The following is a 22316-nucleotide window of genomic DNA, read 5'->3' on the forward strand; positions in this document are numbered from 1 at the left end:
ACAACAGACCCTCACTTTCATGGAGAGACGTCTGTTCTGGTGAGTAGAGGGTTCCTTGCTCTGGCTCTGTCCTGATGAGATAGTTATTGGGATGGACAGCGTCCGAAGCTCTAGGTTTGTTTACACCAGTATTTGGCACATCTGGAAGAAGATAAGTTTAATCAGCTAAACTCAATGAAAATAATACATAAAAACTTGCTAAAAAAAGGGTTCAGGTATTTGTCAGTAATGTCTTATAATCTTAATACAAGACTATTAACTCAAGGCTTCATACAAGTTAATAAAAGACTATTTTCACCTTAAACTGCACAGTCATTTTGACTCTTTTCTATATGAAAGTGTTCCATATACTCAGTTTATTAATATATTTTGCCAAATTTCATGAATGTTTTTCATCCTGATTACCAGCCACAAATTAACTTACATACTACATTAAATTAATATCTGAAAACTGACCTTGTTACCCCTTGGAAAACTCACCTCTCAGGGTGAGTTCCTCCAAGAGGATTAACAGATGGAATGAGAAGGGTGACTATGTAAAAAAAGATCCTCCATATCTCAAACTATTGAAATGAAAACTTGCATGATATTCACATTATTGAGCTTGGTGATGAAACCTCTGAAGGTAGGGCTAGCTTTTTATGTCACATTTCATATCATCTAAAATCAAAGGAACTCTGCAGAGTTTTCAGAACTGCCAACAATGGAAATTTAAATTTCTTATCCATTTGCTTATTTTATTCTTATAGTCTTTACAAAATGAATATAGACAAATCTAACCTCATTATTGTTTTCTTTACTCAAATCTGTCTCGCCCATTATCTTGTTTTATTTTCAACTGCATCATTTTGCCATCTTGAACTTAAAAAACAAAACAACTTATCTTCTTCCCGATTCCAACCTCTTTTTTATGCTGTAAATTTAGGTGGTGTAGCTTTTACTGCCTTTTCCCAGTTCTAATCAAATATGTTCTCTTTCCTCTAGGTTCTTCAAAATATATTTGCGCATATTCTGATTATATTCATGACAAGTCTTTCTTTCCTCAAGTTTAACCCTCATGTTACTAACAAACATTTTTTTTCAGGAATGCCACTTCACTCTCACTTTACAGATTTAAATTGAATCGGTATCACATTCTGAGTTTAACACACAATCCTAAGGACTGAAATTAGTCTTTCCTTTCTGACTTTCTTTAACTATTTATTAAGGCCCTACTATATGCCAGGCTCTAAGCATGCAGCTGAGAAAAGATACAGTGTTTGTGTGTCACCGTGCATGCACATGTTTGTGTTACTGTCTGGGGAAAGGAGCTTAGGAAAAATTTCCTAAAGGAAGTAATATCTAAGCAGTATCCACTTACCACAGGAGGCCAGTTTGCCCTTTCTTTATAACACTTATCACCATCTCTCTCCACTAGACTGTAAGCTCAAAGCAGGCAGGGACTTTTGTCTGCTTTGTTTACTGTTGTATCCTCAGTGCCTAGGATAGGTGCACAGCACTCAGTAGGTGCTCAGTAAATATTTATTGAACAAACAAATTCCCAGTAAGAATAGCAGCTTCTCTTTATTGAGCACTGATTCATGCCTGCCTGGCATTGTGCTGTGGGCTTTACTTTATTGTGTTCAATAAGGTTTGTCTATGAAAAGCAAAGTAAAACTTTTAGGCATTGCTGATCAAGCTAGTTTGGAAAGGGAATATAGGGTTTACAGGAGAACTGGGATGCCACATTCTAAACCTTTAACTTGATGTCAGATTCAATCCAAGGTTTTGTTTCCTAGCCTCCAGAAAGATTTGCTGACATTCCTAATATAGGTTTTTGATGACCCTGTCTCTAGGTTTATCATTTGACATTACACTTCTAGGTAGCAGAACTCTGTGACAGTTCTGAATTCTTAAGTTTGGAATTTCAATACAGATTTCAGATTGTATGTGGATTCCCTGGTACACACGGAAACATGATCTAAGTCTGTATCAGGCTGATAATAGTGAAGAGTAATCTGCTTCATTTGTAAGTCTTCTGTCTTCCCACAGTTCTAAACACTCTTACACAGCAATTCTTGAAGGAGTTTTATTCGGGACTAAGTAAAATACATAGTTTGCTAGGTTATAAGAGTTTTACAGGGAATGGAATGCCTCAGAGAAGCTAAACAAGAGAGGACCTGAAATCAGAGCTAGGTAGTAATCCACCTTTATTTCATCCAGGAACGGAACACTGGAAAATCACAAAGGAAATGGCAACAAACTATAGACATGGAAGCACCAATCTGGCAGTTTCAAGAATTGGCATAATGGAAAAGTGTGCCACTTTTAAAAAGAAAAAGACGTTTAGATAGCTCCTAGCTTCAGCTTTAGTACAAGATAAAACCTGGGATACCATTACATCAAACCTCTTGGCTTGGAAACACTAGGTGGCATGCAGTGTCAGAATCTGAAAAATTATCACCATGGAAACCAAAACCATTAGAGTTCTGTGTATGTCTGTCTCTTTTTAACCATTAGGAGATATTATTTAAGTAAGAAAAGAAAAAGAGACGCTAAAAATCTGTACTTCAGCAATTTTGTCTCTTTATCCAATGAAACATTTTCTCACAAACCAGGTGACAAGCAATTGTGCTCATTTACGCTCTTTTCTAAGAGAAGCTATTTAAAATAATCTTGATGGGATCAAGATGGCAGAGTAGGAGGATCCTGAGCTCACTTCCTCCTACGGATACACAAAACTGCAACTACGGATAGAACAACCATGTCTGAGAATGGCCTGAAGACTAGCAGAACAGATTTTCTACAACTGAGGATATAAAGAAAAGTCCACATTGAGATGGGTAGGAGGGGAAGATACACGGTCTAGTCAGAACGCACACACTTAGTGCAGCAACCCACAAACAGGAGAGATATTACAACCGTGGAGGACCCCTGAGGAGCGAGGGACCCAAGTCCCACGTCACGCTCCCCAGACCAGGGGAGCTGCACAAGGAAGACAAGCCCCCATAACGTCTGGCTTTGAAAACCAGCAAGGCTTAAGTCTGGAAGAGCCAGAGGGCTGTGGGAAACCAAGACTCTGCCCATAAAGAGCTCACACACAAACTCACCTGTTCCAGGTACCAGGGCAGAAGCAACAGCTTGAAAAGCATCGAGGTCATATGAGAAGGAGAGTCACTGACTAATTTGGAGGTATGTGCCAGACGGCAGGTATCTGGTGGAACTTTCTTTGGGAATGGAAACACTGTCAGATGCCATTTTTCTTCTTTTCACTTTCCTTCCCCCTGGCTGACCTGTTGCTGGCAGCTGCCATTTCTGTTTCTCTTTTCTCAACCTAACTAACATTGTGCACCTTCCCCAGGTGTTCCTGAGGACCAGCCCTGCACAACCCACCTGCCCCAGCGGGCCCCTTTAAAGTGGTTCTCACTCTGCCCCAGCCAGTGGGTAGCCCCAGCCAGCACTGGAACCCCTCCAAAGTGGCTCTCACTCCAGGGAGCTAGCTCAGCATATCAGCATGTCTGCAACAGTTCCGGCTGGCCTTGCAGCCAGTTGAGCTGGGGACCAGCCCCACACATCAGTGTGCCTGCAGCAGTTGAGGAAAAACCTATTAGCTGGCTGAACCAAGGGGGTGAGCCCAGCCTACCAGAGTGCCTGTAGCAATAGTGGTCTAACCACAACAAGAGGGCACACACAGGGGTAGCCCTGGATATACTGGCTCTTGTGACCAGGAGGAATTGTGATAATGGACCTCACAGGGAACTTTCTATATAAGACCACCTTTTCAGGACCAGGAGAAATAGATGATATGCCTAATGCATAGAAACAAACACAGAGAGTTAGACAAATGAGAAGACAAAGGAATAGCTTCCAAATGAAAAAAACAAGACAAAAACTCAGAAAAAGAACTAAACAAAATGGAGATAAACAATTTACCAGGTAGAGTTCAAAATAATGGTCATAAAGATGCTCACCAAACTAGGATGAAGAATGGATGAACTCAGGGAGAACTTCAAAAAAGAGAGAGAAAATATAAAAAAGAACTAATCAGAATTGAAAAATAAAATAACTGAAGTAAAAAACACACTAGAGGAAATCAACAGCAGATTAGAGGATGCAGAATAACATATCAATGATATGGAAGACAGGATGGTGAAAATCACTGAGTAAGAAGAGCAAAAAGGAAAAAGAATTTAAAAAATGTGGATAGTTTAAGGGACTACTGCAACAACATCAACTATCTAACATTCACACTACAGGGTCTGTAGAAGGAGAAGAGAGAGAGAAAAGGACAGAAAATCCATCTGAAGAAACAATGGCTGAAACTCCCCTAACCTGGGGAAGAAAACAGATATCCAGGTGCAGGAAGCACAAAGTCCCAAATAAGATGAACTCAAAGAGATCCACACCAAGACATAATTAAATGGCAATAGTTAAAGATAAAGAGAGAAAAACAAAAAGTCACATACAAGGGTTAATATGCCATAAGGCAATTGGCTGATTTTTCAGCAGAAACTTTACAGGCCATAAAGAAGTGGCATGATATAGTCAAAGTAATGAAAGGAAAAACTTATGACCAAGAATACCCTACCCAGCAAGATTATCATTCAGAATTGAGAGATAAAGAGTTTTCCAAACAAGTAAAAGCTAAAGAAGCTCATCATCACTAAACTGGTCTTAAAAAAATGTTAAAAGGACTTTTTTAAATGGAAAAGAAAAGGCTATAACTAGAAACAAACAAACAAATGAACAAGATGAAAGAAAAAAATAGCACTGGTAAAGGGAAACATTTAGTAAAAGTAGTGGATCGACCACCTAAAAGGTCAGTATGAAGGTTAAAGGACAAAAGTAGTAAAATCATCTATATCTAAAAGAATGAGCTAAGTGATACACAAAATGAAAATAAAATATGACCTCAAAAACATAAAATGTTCAGGGAGGGGAGTAAAAAAAGTAGTGCTTTTAGAAAGTGCACAAACTTAAGTGACCATCAACTTAAAATAGACTGCTATATTCATAGGCTGTTATATATAAAACTCATGGGAACCACAAACCGAAAACCTGTAACAGATACACAAAAAATAAAGAGAAAGAAATATAACCATTACACTAAAGAAAGCCATCAAATCACAAGGGAAGAGAACAAGAGAAGAAGGAAGGAACATAGAAGAAGTATAAAAACAGCCAGAAAACAATTAACAAAATGGCCATGGGGTTTCCCTGGTGGCGCAGTGGTTGAGAGTCCACCTGCAGATGCAGGGGACACAGGTTCGTGCCCCGGTCCGGGAGGATCCCACGTGCCGTGCAGCGGCTGGGCCCCTGAGCCATGGTCCCTGAGCCTGCGCATCTGGAGCCACTGCTCCGCAGTGGGAGAGGCCACAAGGGTGAGAGGCCCGCATACCGCAAAAAAAAAAAAAAAGGCCATAAGTATGTTCCTATCAATAATTACTTTTAATGGAAATAGACAACATGCTCCAGTCAAAAGACATAGGGTGGCAGAATGGATTAAAAAAACAAGACCCATATATATGCTGCCTACAAGAGACTCACTTCAGATCCAAACACACAAATGAAGGGATGGAAAAAGATGTTCCATGCAAACAGAAATGAAAAGAAAGCTGGGGTAGCAATACTTCTATCAGGCAAAATAAAATTTAAAATACAGACTGTGACAAGAGACAAAGAAGGGCATTACATAATGATAATGGGATCAATCCAACAAAAGGACATAACTGGTAAACAGCTATGCACCCAACACAGGAGCACCTAAATACATAAAGGGAAATACTGACAGCAATACGATAATAGGGGACTTTAACACCCCACTTACATCAATGGACAGATCAACCAGACAGTCAATAAGGGAACATTGACTTTAAACAACACATTAGACCAAATAGACTTAATGTGTGTATATATATATATGTGTGTATATATATATATATATATATATACACACATATATATATATACACACACACACACAATACACATTCTTTTCTAAGGCACATGGAACATTCTCCAGGATGGATCACATGTTAGGCCACAAAACAAGTCTTGATAAATTTATGAAGACTGAAATCACATCAAGTGTGTTTTCTGACCATAATAGTATGAAACTAGAAATCAATAACGAGAAGAAAACTGGCAAAACCACAAACACCTGAAGGCTAAACAACATGCAACTAAACAACCAATGGGTCAATGAAGGAATCAAAGAAGAAATAAAAAAATACTTTGAGACAAAGTGGAAACACAATATTTCAAAATCTATGGGACTAGGCAAAATCAGTTTTAAGAGGGAAGTTTATAGTGATACAGGACTACCTCAGGAAACAAGAAAATTCTGAAATAAATAATCTAGCCTTACACCTAAAGGAACTGGAAAAAGAACAAAGCCCAAAGTTAGCAGAAAGAAGGAAGTAATAAAGATTGGAGCAGAAATAACTAAAATAGAGACTAAAAAAACAATAGAAAAGATCAATGAAACTAAAAGCTGGTTCTCTGAAAAGATAAAATTGATAAACCTTTGGCTACACTCATCAAGAAAAACAGAGAGGGGACTCAAATAAATAAAATCAGAAATGAAGCAGGAGAAGTTACAACTGACCCCACACAGAGGATTGTAAGAGATTACTTCAAACAATTACACGCCAACAAATCAGATAACCTAGAAGAAATGGATCAATTCCTAGAAACACAAAATCTTTCAAGACTGAATCAGGAAGAAACAGAAAATCTGAGCAGACTGATTGCTAGTAATGAAATTAAATCAGTAATAAAAAAAACTCCCAACAGACAAAAGCCCAGGCCCAGACTGGTTTCACAGTTGAATTCTACCAAACAAACAAACAAAACAAAACAAAAGTTAAGAACTATCCTTCTCAAACAAATCCAAAAAAACCCCATGCTTATATGGTCAATTAATTTACTACAAAGAAGCCAAGAATATGCAATGGGGAAAGGCAGTCACTTCAGTAAATGGTGTTAGGAAAACTGGATAACTACATGCAAAAGAATGAAATTTTTTTTTTACAACACATACAAAAATAAAATCAAAATGGATTAAAGACTCAAATGTAAGATCTGAAACCATAAAACCCTACAACAAGACATAGGCAGTACACTCTTTGACACCAGTCTTAGCAATATTTTTTTGGATCTGTCTCCCCAGGCAAGGACAACAAAAGCAAAAATAAACAAACGAGACTACCTCAAACTAAACAGCTTTCGTACACCAACAAAACAAAAAGGTACCCCACTGACTGGGAGAAGATATTTGCAAATGATATATATGTTAAGGGGTTAATATTCAAAATACATAAAGAACTCATACAAATTAACATCAAAAAAACCAAAAAACAAGAAATAATTCAATTAAAAAATGGGCAGAGGACTTGAATAGACTTTTTTTTTTAACATCTTTATTGGAGTATAATTGCTTTACAATGGTGTGTTAGTTTCTGCTTTATAACAAAGTGACTCAGTTATACATATACATATGTCCCCCATCTCTTCCCTCTTGCGTCTCCCTCCCTCCCACTTGAATAGACATTTTTATAAGGAAGACATACAGATGATCAACAGATACATGAAAAGATGCTCAACATCACTAATCATACGGAAATATAAATCAAAACCACATGCGCTATCACCTCACAGCTGTCAGAATGGTTATTATCAAAAAGACAAAAATCAAGTGTTGGTGATGATGTGGAGAAAAGAAAACCCTTGGGTACTGTTAGTGGGATTGTAAATTGGCGCAGCCATGATGGAAAAGAGTATGGAGGCTCCTCAAAATATTAAAAATAGAACTACCATATGATCCAGCAATTTCACTTCTGGATATTTATCTGAAGAAAATAAAAGCATTAATTTGAGAAGATATATGCACTCATATGTTCACTGCACCATCACTTACAATAGCCAAATACAGAAGCAGCCCAAGTGTCCATCAATGGATGAATGGGTAAAGATGTGGTATTCCCTTGTGTGAATATTACTCGGCCATAAAAAAGAATGAAATTTTGCCATTTGCCACAACACGGACAGACCTAGAGGGTATCATGCTAAGTGAAGTAAGTCAGACAATGACAAATACCATATGATTTCATTTATATGTGGAAGCTAAAAACCAAAACAGAAACAGACTCATAGACACAGAGAAAGAAATTAGCTCTCAAGGGATGGGTGTGGGGGGATGGCTGGCAAAACTGGTGAAGGGGCTTAAGAGGTACAGACTTCCAGTTACAAAATAAATAAGTCATGGGGACATAATGTACAGCACAGATGAACCTAGGGGCAGGGCAGGAATGAAGATGCAGATGTAGAGGACGGCCTTGAGGACATGGGGCGGGGGAGGGGTAAGCTGGGACGAAGTGAGAGAGTGGCGTGGACATATATACACTACCAAATGTAAAATAGATAGCTAGTGGGAAGCAGCTGCATAGCACAGGGAGATCAGCTCCGTGCTTTGTGACCACCTAGAGGGGTGGGATAGGGAGGGTGGGAGGGAGATGCAAGAGGGAGGGGATATGGGGATACATGTATGCATATGGCTGATTCACTTTGTTGTACAACAGAAACCAACACATCATTGTAAAGCAATCACACTCCAATAAAGATGTAGTAAATAGAAAAAGAGAATATAATCAACAGTATCCCAGTAACTCTGTACAGTGACAGATAGTTACTAGACTCATTATGATCAATTTGTAATGTATATAAATGTCGAATCACAATGTCGTACACCCAAAACTAACATTGTATATCAACTATGCTTTAATTAAAAAAAAAATAAATAAATAACCTTACACAGATCAAGTACAAATTGTAAGATACATTATTCCATACTGGTCATCCTAACAGTAAAACTTAACAGAATTAGAATCTCAATGCAAACACAAACGAAATCAACAAAATTACCCCCAAGTAATATGATCACCTGCCCTCTAAATGGTAGTATCTGTTTCTTATACTTTTATTTTTTATTTATTTACTTTTCGGCTGTGCCGTGTGGCATGCAGCATCTCAGTTCCCTGAACCCGTGCCCCTGCAGTGGAAGCCCAGAGTCTTAACCACTGGACCATCAGGGAAGCCTATGTTTCTCATAGTTTTAAATGCAATGCAACAGAATATAGAAAAGGACACAGAGATGTTAACTAGAACACTAAAATATTAAATCCCCATGTACCCCAAATCTAATTTGAAGACCTAAATGACTGGGTTTAGAGTACAGGGTACCTATTTTGTGCTTTATATTTCAGTAAATATAAAAGTTACAGTTTTACAAAGTTGGTTAAAGAGGTTTATTTAATATGAACTGTAAAACAACCAAATTCTATACTGTGAATAAGGTCTTCAGTCATTTTTCTACTTCTATAGTAGAGTCCAATGATAATGTATACCTACAAAGACAAAAAGATACTGAAATCTCTTCTGAATCACTAAAAGGAAATTAAATTGTTTTCAAGGTAGTTTTTGCTATTATTTAGTTTCTTTGAAAACTTGTAATTCACAAATCGTATACACCCACATAAATGTATGTACATACAGCTACTATACCTCAGATATACAAACGGGTTATTGTAGTATGGCGTGTCACAATTACTAATTATGCATTATTTATGCAGTCTTTCAAATAAATGTCTTTTAAAAACGTCTGCTTTGTGGAATGGAAGCAGATACTAGTCAAATTTACCAGAGAAACCCAGAGACTTACAGGATGGGGTTCATCATTTTACGATCAATGCTGTAAACTACAATTAAACAGCTGGCATGCTGTTTAGCACAATCAGAACATGAAATTGAGAGATTTTTCAGAGTAAAAATGGCAAACAGAATATGAACGCTACTTCTTTAATCTGTGTACTGAAGAACATGTGCTACCTTTTTGAAAAAATCACAAACATGTTTTCTGGGACACCAGAAATACACTATGGGAGATTTTCAAACATCAAATTAGCATCTTCCAAGAAAATGAATGTCTACAAATATAGAACTTGAATAAGCTTCAAGGTGGAATGAAATAATCTCCATCTGTGATTAAGACTGGGAGATTTGTGGAAGCATGGTCCTTCTTGTCTGCTACATTTCATCTGAGTGCCTCAATATTACCCAAAAAAGGGCAATTAATTAGAAAAAGTAGAAGGCCGCAGCTAAGAAAAGTAAGGGACAATAATGGTGTAGGGCTATGAAAATCTGTTACATTACCCATCCCATCAAGCTCACAGTAAAAGATGAAATACAAAGTGAATTATTTTTTCTTTTCTGTGATGTACCTCCCAAATACATACCAAGTACACATAAAAATATGCTCAGTGAAAGGTCTAAGGCTTGTTTAAAGAACTTTAAATTCTTAAAATGACTCTGCTTTGTTAATCTATGTGTTTATGTTATATGAAATGACAGAGGTCTACACTGTGTGTAAAATCACCACTGAAACAGGAACCTAGGGATCAGTAAGGAGATTTTTAGTATGTATAACCCTGTAACTTGTCTTTCACAAACCAGCAGGCTGCAACCTTATGCTAGATTCTCCTTGTCCTGAGTTGCTATAGCGTTTAGGGGTTTGCCCTTACATAAAGGCAGTGCAGTGTGGGTTTTGGCAGGGATCTCGGGATGGTAATAGCACACAACGTTAAGGCAGATTATACTTTCTTTGACAGCTAAGGGAAATGGGTATGTCACATTTCTTCCAACTCTGGCCTATGAGTTGAAGTCAGGCTATCACACTCAGGTGCAACACTGTGAAAAATATGAGAATTTAGTCTTACGGGGACTCAACTTCCTGTTTGGCCCTGGGACTCTCACTTCCAGTAGCACCGCAGGCTCAGAAGGGAGTCTACTTTCCACAGAGCTGCTGCAGAAATATTCCAGTGCCTTCAATGGCTAAGAAGTAAAGCTCTCAGCCAAATTCTGGAAGCGGACCTGGAAAATGGTCCCCAAGACTTGTCCTCTTCAGTAGCTTCTCTGATGTACAAGACTCATTTCTACAGCAGGTAACTTTATTATTGGAGGCAATGAGAACGTTGGGAAATCCTGTTTCAGAGTGAAAATGTAAATAGGGTGGTGGAAGCATGAAGCATAAGAACAATTCCTTAACCCACATAAGATAGAGATGGATATTGACTGATATCTTAAGAATACTACAGATACTTGGAGTTTGTTGACCCAACTACAAACTACTACATACATATGATATTCTTTCAAAGTTGGGTTTTAATGGAAGTAAAGACTTAGAACGAGCAGAAGACCATGTTTCTTGAAGCTATTTCTAGTCTGGTTCTCTTGATATATCTAGATTTTTGGATCTTATGCATGCTTATACTATCTCTTAAATATTAATAAGACAATGGCCCTAAAATTTTTACTCATACGGAAAACACTGTGTGAAAAGCCTTGGAAAATAGAAACCATTATTAATGAAGTACCTTCTAGTTCACTTTAAACCTTGCTCTAAACATCAACTAGTCTGCCTTAAAATCCACTGTAGAAGCTCATCTACCCGAATTGAATTTCATAGTTTAAACAAACTTCGTATCTGTATAAACTGGTATAAAGTACTTTGGATTTCTACAATGACAAATCTGAAAAATATTTTAGGTTTGTATGCCACCAGAGAGCTCTCCTGTTCAAAAACATTTTAAAATTCCTGAATTCTCTTCAGGGATTCAAAATGATTAAAACTAATTTTTAGGGGAAAAATAGGAATTTCCACAAGTAGTCATATTAAGATGAGTGTTTATTAAGTATTTTTAGTCTGGGTACTAACTAAAATACAGTTATTAAACTTACCATAAAAAATTCAGTCTATTATCCCTATAAAAGGAAAACTATAAAAACAAGAAGTTTAGAAATACGAAGATGAAAAGAAATGGATCACATCTGCAAAGTGTCCGAGTTTAACAGGCGATGCTCATAAAAGGCCAGAGGGCTCTCACTTCCTAACGAGTAAAGCTGAACAAAGAATAAGGGACTTGCTGTGATGTAAAAAGTGTAGTCTATGGAAAATAAGTGCTCAAAAACCAGTCAAATATTTTTCCAAAGACAAATTTTGTTCCTTTTGGGGAAAAGATATTACCAAATATATAAATGAAAATATTTGATAGTGGGAGATACATTTCTTCTGTTAAAAAAAAAAAAAAGGAAACCAAAAAAACCCTTCTCTAAAAAATTCCATACATATTCACCTTTAAAAGAAATGAATGGGTCTTGTGAAACCAGGTTTTTCTGTACTTTTCTACTGGATTATCTATTTTGGTAAAGATTATCAATATAAAGCTAAATGTAGGCTAACTTTGGCATAAAAATGAAATGTGGAGTTATAGATGGTAGCCTTTTTAATGTTTCCCAAAGTAACAATTGTAAGCTAAGGAAGTGGGGCTCTGTGTTGAGGAGGTGGTAATGGAAAAACAGATTTCAGACTTTACAATTTCTATTTTATTTTAGCTAGTTAATAGATTATTTCTTCACGTATCACTAAAAACATGAGAAAATTTAAATATTTATTTGACATGTTTGAATTAAACATAAAATGTTAAAGGCTAAAGCTGGATATTTGATTTTTACATGAAGTACTAACAATATTTAAGCTTCTGGGGGATGTGTTCATACGTCATGAATAACTGGCTCAGGAACATAAAGATACATGTTGGCTAAAGCTAAATGCTAATATTCTTATTTGCTGGCACAAACACCCATGCACACACAGAGTGATAAATGTGGAGTTCTAAGCTGATGCCCACCACGCTACAGGTGATTTTGCTTAGTAAGAATTTTAACAAAATCCCACCTATGTGGAAACTCAAATTAAGTACCACCCACTGGCTGGGGAGCACATGTCACTGTCTCATAGTTGGTTTCATTTCTGTTAGGACCAGCCTTCAGAGTATGGGCAACAGTTTACTGGCTTTAACACGTCACTCTGATGTACGATTTAAATCCCACTATTTTGAACGCTTTATTTAAACAACTTGTATTTAAATTTTTTAAAATTAAACTTTTCAAACATATATAAAAACAGAGAAAAGTATAACTAACAACCCCCCAGATTTCATAATTACATTATACCACACTTTTATGATCCATTTATCTTTTTCTTTTCTTCTGTTAGAGAATTTTAAAACAGACCTCTCATATCAGATGATCAGAACTCTAAATACTTCCATTTGTAGCTCTATAAAATAAGGACTTCACAAAACTACAATTATTCCATAATGCCGTATAATGAGTTCATATTCAGAATTTTCCTGATGTCTCAGAAATGTCTTTCTTCAGTGGCTTGTACTAGTCAGGCTGAAATAAGGTTCACTGATTGCGTTTTTGATTGTTACTTAAGTTCTTTCGATCTAGAAAGGATTTCCCATTCCTTCATTTTCATTTTCTTGGCTCACTGCTGGAACCATAGCAATAAACTCATAGGATGTGCCACATTCTGAATGTTTGATGGCTTTCTCGCGGTGGCATTTACACATCCTCAAACCTCAATTTTTCCTGTAAGCAGAAATTTAGAGCTAAAAGCTTTCAGGTCAAACTTTTGTGGTTAGAATACTTCATGAACAGTGCTGTGTACTTCACATGACGTCACATCAGAACTTTTACATTTGCTCAGATCAAGCAGCCAGTTCAAGTGGTGGCAGCCTGATCTTTGTATTTTCAAGTTCACCATCTTCCTTTCTACTAATGCAAGGATTCTCAACCTTGGTTGCACACTGCACAACTTGGTTGTCTGGCGTGGAAATGGAGGGCATAGAATTTAGAAACTACTGCCGAGTCCCATGCCCAGAGATTGCAATTCAATCAGCCCAAGTTGTGGTATGAATATCAGGATTTTTAAAAACTCCCAAGGTGATTCCAATGTGCAGCTAGGATTGAGAATATAGAGGTTTTTGCATACACTGACAATCTTTGCTTGGACGAGTGATTTCATTAGGGGCTGTAAATTGGTGATTTTTCTAATTTTATTGTTCTTTCTACATTTATCAGCAGGAATTCTTTGGCATATTTAAGAAATCTTTAGATAGCCAGTAATGACTAGGGTTATTTGGTGATCCTGAAATAAAATCTGTATAGGACAAGCGGGATAAAATTTTAATTCTTCTCTTTAATTACTAGTAACTAAGTTGATTTAATTATGAGTAAGGCAGTGGTTCTCAAACTGCAGAGTGGAATCAACTGGGGAGCTTTAAAGACTATTGATTTCTGGTTTGGGCCCCAGACTTTTGGATTTAATTGTGTATCAGGAGGGCCGGGAATAATATTTTAACAGCTCCACAGGCAATTTTAACGTGCAGCAAAGTTTGGGCACCTCTGGAGTGAGGTGTTGGTACCCAAATCACCTCTAATAGTGATAGTATTTTTTGCTTGTTTTGGTAATCGTTTTTGCATTTTTGTTGACAGAAAAATGTATCTGATCATTTTGAGACAGATATGAAAAGAGAAGAAACCAAAGCTGATAGGTATCATGACAAATTTATTAAATTCCAAGATCAGGCTTATCTCCAATTTCCATAAGAATGAATCAAATAATAGAATGGTCAGTGGTATGCTGAAGTTTCCATGCAATGTTCTGATTTAATGAATATTTAATAATTAGTTCTGTAAATGATTTTACTCTATTTAATATGTAGACAGAGCTTATGATACAGGGAAATTTGAAGCATTTTTTTTAAATACTCATGAGGATTTACACTTCGTATGTTACTACCCTCTGGTAGCATGGGAAGCATGATAGTCATGACACTTGGTATAGGCAGGAATATATGTTTGTGGGGACCTATTTGGACCCTGAGAGCTGGCATGAAGATTATTCTAAACTAAAGATATTTGAGATTCAACAGATGCAGAAGGAAACCTTTTTGGAGCTTCCCTTATTTCACTAAAAGCAGAAAAGTCCTGGGAGTGAGGCTGTCACGGATCCCTTCTGGGGGAGTTTTATGGAATGAAAAAAAAAAAAAAATCGGCGAGACCACTTGCACCTGTGTAAACAAACATCATCACAAACTGTCTTATCTCCTGTTTGTTCCCCTAGAAATCCACTTGTTCCTCCCATATAAGCCTCTTCTGCCTGCTTCCTCTCCCCTAAGTTAGGTATATAAGCCCCCAACCCTAGTCATTTAGGGAGCTACTTCTTTTTTTTTTTTAATTTTTAAAATATTTATTTATTTATTTATTTGGCCGCATCAGGTCTCAGTTGCAGCATGCTGATCTTCGTTGAGACACATGGGATCTTTCGTTGCGGCGTGTGGGCTCTTCATGGCTGCGTGTGGGCTTCTCTCTAGTTGTGGCATGAAGATTTTCTCACTCTAGTTGTGGCACGGGTTCCAGAGCGTGTGGGCTCTGTAGTTTGCGGCACGCAGGCTCCTAGTTGAGGTGTGCGAGCTCAGTAGTTGTGGCACGTGGGCTTAGTTGCCCCACGGCATGTATGATCTTAGTTCCCTGACCAGGGAGTGAACCCGTGTCTCTCGCATTGGAAGGCGGATTCTTTACCACTGGACCACCAGGGAAGTCCCTAGGGAGCTATTTCTTTTGTGAGTTCTCATATGCATATGAATACTTAGGGTTTTTGAAAAATTATTATTAATCTGTCTACTGTCAGCTAAATTCACAGGCCCCCAGTTACTTAACCTAAGAGGGTAGAGGAAAAATCTCCCCCCCTGCCACATACTGCTAAGCATTTTCGGTGGGCAATTGGACACTATTTGCCAAAATAAAAATATATACACCCTTGCCCAGGCAGTTCCCCTTAAAAATGTAATCAACAGAGACACTCAGATGTGCAGTGAAAAATTTTACCACTGCTTGTCAAAGGGCAAAGTTGGAAAAAACAAAATATTCACTAATAAGGGACTGGTTACATAAATTTTCTAAACAATAGATAGCCATTAAAAAGGAGGCAGATCTTTATAAATTGACACAGAAACACATGCATAGTTTTACTATGTTGTTAAGGAAAAAAACACTTAAGTCACAGAACAATGTATAACATATCCTCATTGTATTAAAAACAAAACAAAACAAATGCAAATGTGTGGATATTTACACACACACCCCCCTCAGATTTTCTGTGTGTGTGTGTGTGTGTGTGTGTTTGTGTAGGTATGTGGGGCAACAGCCATGGTATGGGTAGACGTGGCAATGAAGGAAATTTTTACCTTTTACTCCAAATTCTTCTAGACAACTTATTTTAAATAAGAAGCATGCCAAAATAAACAAATAGACAAAAAAACACACACACAAAAGCATAACTTACTTTTGTAACAAAACATGAAAAAGTGGTGATTAGGAAGCTACAGCACTGCAATTGTGGTAGGAAGACTATAATGACTATGTTACTAAAAAAGGTCTGAAAAAATAGGGGAGGAAAATCTTGGGACCCCAAGGCCAATATTAACAGAAATTCATATTCCTCTTGGTATTTGGAAGAGAAGCAGAAATAAAATTTTGTCATTTATACAATTTAGTCATAATAAATCATAACATTCAAAATCTGTAGTAAAATAATAGTCCTTTATCCATGATTGCTAATTTAATATTCTATTTATGAATATGCATGATATAACTTCCTACTGTGGGGACAGACAGCGCACTCCAGCTCTGGAGGCTGCTCCTTGTCGTAATGTGCAGGGAAGAGGAGGGGAGGGGTAGATTCTCAGGCTGATGCTGCTCCCCTCCCCTCATTTTACACACAAGTACTAAAACTGGCAACTGCCTAGATTCTAGTAATTTTCCCCCGAAACAGAAAAACTGTGAAATTGTGATTTGTGACAAAATTCACGAATTCACAAGTTTACAGGATGTGGCTGGAGGATTTAAGTAACAACCCATGATCACTTTGACAAAAGGACTCAATTTATGGCTTCAACAGCTTCTTTCTGGTAGGTAGGGCACATGGTGTTTGGTTATCTTTATGACTGAATTGGTGTGCTTTTTCTTAAAAGAGAGGTAAGTCCAAGCTTTTTTTCTTTAAAAGATATCCTCCATAATATAATATTTTCCATCATAAAGAAGTATAATTACTTGTGCATAAATTTGCATTCTCACTTTCTTTGGGTCTTTACCTATTATTCTAATATATATTTTCTGTGATTCTGGAGTTTATTTTTCTATTTTATTATATGGGTTCTTAAAAGTTACCTCAAATTTTGGTGGAACGTAAGAGACTGTACAAATACATACATTGGTAAGAGATATGAAGACATGATTAGTGGAAAAATGGCACACTAACAAAAGAGGAAACAGGAACCCTAAGACAACATTCCCTCTTCACTCTTTTTCAGCAGAGTATACATAAACACACCCACCAAATCCAAGGTCATAAGAAATGCAAGGCTAAGGAAAAAGCAAAGCCACAACAGAAAATAATAAACTCTCCTCTTCATAAAAGACAAGAGGAGGTCCATTTATGTTTTTAGAGAGCAGACATGTAATGCTGGTAAGCTAGAAAATACAGAATAATGAAGAGAGACGGCAACAGAAGGGCAAGATAACAATAAAGCATACATGCTTAAAACAACTTTATTATGTCCAGGGGAGCTTCTCCTTAAGATTCCTTCCCAATCAGCCTAGGAAAATAAAAATGTTTTGTAGAATGGATGATTCTTCCCCACACTTTGGGAGGTTATCTCTTTGAGTGTCCAAGGCCTTGGCTTTCTGCTTTGCAACAGCCTGCGATCCTTGGTACAAGTTAAAAATCAAAAATCAACCAACCAACCAATCAACCAACCAGGAAATACAAGTAAGCTGATTCTCCTGAACTGAATCATATAAATGAAAATCTTTTCTGCCTAGGGCATCTTGAGCTTTTCCTTAGAAAATGACTCTGCAGTAAGTTAGCTATTTAAAAACAAATTCAGCAGTTGGTCTCAATTTCTGGCATTTCAATGGAATATTGCTGAAAACTCCTGAGTAGGCAGGGATCACTCCCAGGTAGTGATCAAACTATTGCCTTGCTAACAATTCACCTTATGGCTGAAAAGCTTTTCAAGCCTAATTTGTAGTAAACCACACACACAAAAGGTAGAGAAACTGTCTTCAAGTAATGTTCAAAATATTAAAGAAAAATGAGGAACAATAACAGACCTTCAATCCTAAATCCTTTCAAATAATCCTTTCTTATTTAGGAAACCAAGATAATTGAATAAAGATGTTTCTTTTGTCAAGACCTATCCAAAGACAAAATAGACCAAAGACCCTTTAAGTATTTTCTTATACTTAAGCCACCCCTACCTCATTCTGGGTGGGACTGCCAAATTCTAAAAACAAGATTATTTTCATATTACATTCAGGGTCTCTGCATGCAAACTGGTAAAGAGAAAATAACAGTTAAACTTTACAGGAAAAGTAGCAGCAAAACTGTCATTTCATCCCGTTCACTTACAATCAAACTTCTAAAGGGCATCTATAACTGCTCAGAAAAAGGAATATGAAACAAATAAGATTTGTATCTTTTATTCATACAATTAAATTTCAATTTTCTACCCTTATCATTAGAGCTTATTGCCATGGTTACAATTTAAATACCTTAAGTATGGTTGAAAAGTAGGCAAATTTAAGAAAACACACAAGAAACGTTAATGTAATTAAAATAATAGAGAGTAGAATAAATATCAGTTGTGTTGGCTGTGTTTGAAAGTTAATATACTTCCCCCTCCCTGCAAAAGGAAAAAGGGTAAGTAAAACTCCCAGGTTGGAATATGAGTTTGGGCAGCAGTAAGGGATGAAGTATAGTTATCAGGTGTGAATTATGAATGTCGCTGTGGTGAGGACAGTTGAATTACTAGAGCTGTATTTCCCTAACACTAAAGTATTTGGGGAGCTATCTGGCATATATTAAAAATATATGAATATATAATACTTATATATTAAATGAAATATATATATAATATTTATAATATTTTATTTATCTATCTATATTTTATGCATTAGTAAATCATGAAGATGGTGGTCAAATGACTGAAGCTGAGTAAATGCACTGGAGGGGAGGAGAGGCAGAAAGGATGCCAAGGGCCCAGATGTTCATTCTCCATCGTGCGTCTTCACAAGCGCATTCTCTCCATATGTAAATCCATGCAATTACACACCGTGCCCACCTGGCTTTTGGCAGTTAAAAAATCCACAACTGCCCCCTCCACCTCAGTTCAGTCAGGATGTTTCTCCAGCTCTACTTCAGGCAGCACTGCTGGCATGGCTGTATCTCCTTCATGGTTCCAGCTAATGCTGGAAAACTCGCCAGGTCCCACCTCCCACCACTGCTCCAGTTTGGTGGCAAAGCCACCCAGCCCTTATCCCTGCAGTCTTTGACACGGCAGCAGCTTCCAGGAAGGACCACTCCTTTGGGTGGTCGGGCCCTGACTGACACAGCTATTCTCCTTGGGCTACAAAGAACTCTCACCTATCAAACACTAGCCCTCCAAGAGAAAAGGGCAATGGCGGGATATCGAAACATTTTGTAGATAGAGATATAAACGATGACACTCATGAGGGAGTATGAGAGGACTGGCCTCATATAGCTAAAGGGAGGGAGAATGAATACAATCTTTTTAGGAAGGCAACTTGGTAATACATTTAAAGAGCCTTAAAAATGTTCATATAGTTTGAATAGTTTTCTTCCTAAAAATCTAGCCTAAGGTAAATCAAAGCTGCAGATATAATTTTATACATAAGAATGTTTACCATAATGTTATTTATTACAATGAAAAGTTAGAAACAACCTAAATGTCCAAAAATAGAGCTATAGGTAAACATGGTATACACTTGTAGTTTTCCTTTACAGAATCCACCCCCGTCGCCCCCAATTTTAAGTGTATAGAGTTATATACCTTCACTAGACTTGAAACACTTAAGAGGGCAAGGATATTTGTTTTAAACATTGACAACTATGTGCTAGCCAACTAGACTCTCAAGAAATATTTTCGGAATAAATTAATGATGCAGTATTAAACATGAACTTATTGGAGAATTTTACATTAAATGGTACGTGTTTGCCATAACCAAGTAGCAAATGCACTGTGTATTTTTCTTTAAACTGAATTTTTCAACTCTCTTTTTAACAGTTCATAGCACTGCTATTTCTCCTGAGGAATGTTTAAATCAGGTGACTTTTTGCTCAAACGATTTCCAGTGGCTCCCCATGATGTGCAGGAAGTTCAAAGTCCCTGGTATTTACAGATCTCTATAATTTGGCCCAGTGTGGCTGTCTAGCCTTTGCACATCTTATCATCTCTCAAACTAGTTTCAAATGTTCCCACAAGACATTTCTGTCGTCTCTTCTGCTGCCCAATGACAGTGCCCTCTCCACAGCCGGGCTGCTGGTCAAGCCCCAGGCTCCAGGCTCATCCTCTCTGCAAAGCTATCTCAAAAGTGGGCTGTCCATTTAATGACAACGTTTCCCACATAATACTTACTTGGTAGGTAACCACATATTACTTCATGCCATGTCTTTCCTTGCATTAAACTGCTGTTTGTAAGTCTTCTTGTTAAGTAGCCTTTCACACGTCTCTTCCTAATCTATGGTTTGAGTAAAATACTACATTTCTTGGGAATAGGTTCTTTACAAAATGGCAAATTGCCTTGTATCCACTATAAATAACGCCAGAATCCTGGGGCCAGGTTCAGGTAAACTCAGATACCAGGCATTTGGTGATTTAAGTTTTACTCAATTCCAACCTTGTTTAAAACCTGCCAAAGTATTCAGATATCAAGGCCTATTCTAGCATTCACACATTGCTGGCATTGTCCTTTACATTATGAGAGGTGAGGGAGGTGAGGGGCATATGTGTGTGGAGCCCAACACTGTCTGACCAATGACACGTATAGTACTTGGCTCATGATGTGGCTACTCAGGAAGCGTTTAATGAGTGAAGACTGAGTATGAAGATATCGAACATCTGTGAAAGTGGCAGACACTCTCCTCAATGCAATTCATCCTTGATATGAGGTGAATTTAGGGTAAAAAGAAGAGATAAAGAGACTATGTTAGAATCTTCCAGACTATTTTAGAAGCTATCAGGTGGTCTACATCTGGATACATAAGGAAAATGAACATTTCAGGCAACTCTTCTCTTGAGTATGAGAAACACTGTAAAAGGAAAGACCTTGACTTATATAACTGATATCCCAGATTATACAAAAACCTTTGGGAGGGCATCCCTGTATTTCTTTATGATAAAAAATTCAGATACTGAATTGATATTAAAAATGTTTTGATGCCCAATGCTTTAACTTCTTTACAGCTGGCATATATAAATCTATTCAAGTATGTTAAAAAAAAATTAAGCATATTAAGAAAGTACTACTTCAAAGCAAAGTAGCTCAATATTGTCACTATTAAAGGCTTTGCTTGGCTGATTTCACCAAGAAGTAGTAACTTAAGAGAGCAGGCTCTGTCTGTGCAAAACTAAAGGAAGATATTTTATATGATTAAAAACTCATACCTGTTGCTCTCCAAGGAAATGACTTCTCAGTTGAGCTAGAGAAAAAGAAGGAAAAAAAATGGAACATTTACTTCCTTTGTCATAAAATTTAACTTTGGATCTGTTTTGCATATAGACATTTTTCACATTTAATTATATAAAAGTATAAAAACCTCAAACAAAATTTAAAATGGCTGTTCTAAGTTAATTTTTAGACAGTATTAAACCCTCCACATCAATTTGGGACAAAACTGTATTTCCTGGAAATTAAGGCAAGTTATAAAACGACTTATAAAGTTGTAAAACGACTTACAAAATGACATAAAAAGTATGATTCTCCTTGGATAAGACAAATACAATAGCACAACTAACTGTGACCATCACAGTACTTATATGAAGTACTACACTGCTTCGTGTGGAATAACTAATATGAAAACTACATATAAATTAAAACAACATATACATTATACTGTACAACATATACATTAAAAAGAACCAAAAAGGCTGTTAAGAAGTTCATTCAATTTACTTATTTTCAAAAGAAGCCCTAGATGCTATAATAGACACATAAGTTAACGGGGTCATTTTGAACTGAATGTTGCCTTATAAAATTTAAATATCCTAAACCTTTATATCAAAATATAAGGTTTTACAAGCTAGGAGAAAATTTTAACTGTATAGTTTTCTTGGTTTATAGAGTACCAATTTAAAAAATTTGTGCATAAAAACATATCTGTGCCTCCCTGGTCCCCCTCCCCCGCTTAAAATACTCAATACGGGAAAGCATGGTGCTTAGGGGATGGTGTGGTAGAACAAAGGTACAAGAGGCTGGATTATTAGGCATTTATTAAATGTCAGAGTAAGTACCTCACATATATTATCTCCTTTATATTATTCACAACAACCTAACGAATAGGTACATTATTA

The 22316-nt window shown here is 37.0% G+C and overlaps 1 protein-coding gene across 16 annotated transcripts in view; it reads right to left on the reverse strand.

Moving 5' to 3' along the window:
* PKP4 (plakophilin 4) overlaps nucleotides 1–22316 on the reverse strand; it is a 252499-nt gene that overhangs the window by 65566 nt on the left and 164617 nt on the right. For 10 of the 16 annotated variants that reach the window (XM_029224896.1, XM_029224881.1, XM_029224886.1 and 7 more), the window contains 2 exons: nucleotides 21411–21445; nucleotides 10–141 (listed from right to left, as the gene is read on the reverse strand). Coding sequence is in view for 9 of the 16 variants with exons in the window: in XM_029224881.1 (XP_029080714.1) it covers nucleotides 10–141; nucleotides 21411–21445 (167 nt within the window). In the remaining 7 variants the exon portion in view is untranslated. The remainder of the gene's footprint in view (nucleotides 1–9; nucleotides 142–21410; nucleotides 21446–22316) is intronic. The other 6 variants (XM_029224893.1, XM_029224887.1, XM_029224883.1 and 3 more) reach the window with 1 other exon arrangement.

Source organism: Monodon monoceros, unplaced genomic scaffold (genome assembly GCF_005190385.1).
Source record: "Monodon monoceros isolate NGI ecotype Baffin Bay Population unplaced genomic scaffold, NGI_Narwhal_1 Super_Scaffold_16, whole genome shotgun sequence".
In the NCBI taxonomy this organism is placed as follows: Eukaryota; Metazoa; Chordata; class Mammalia; order Artiodactyla; family Monodontidae; genus Monodon; species Monodon monoceros.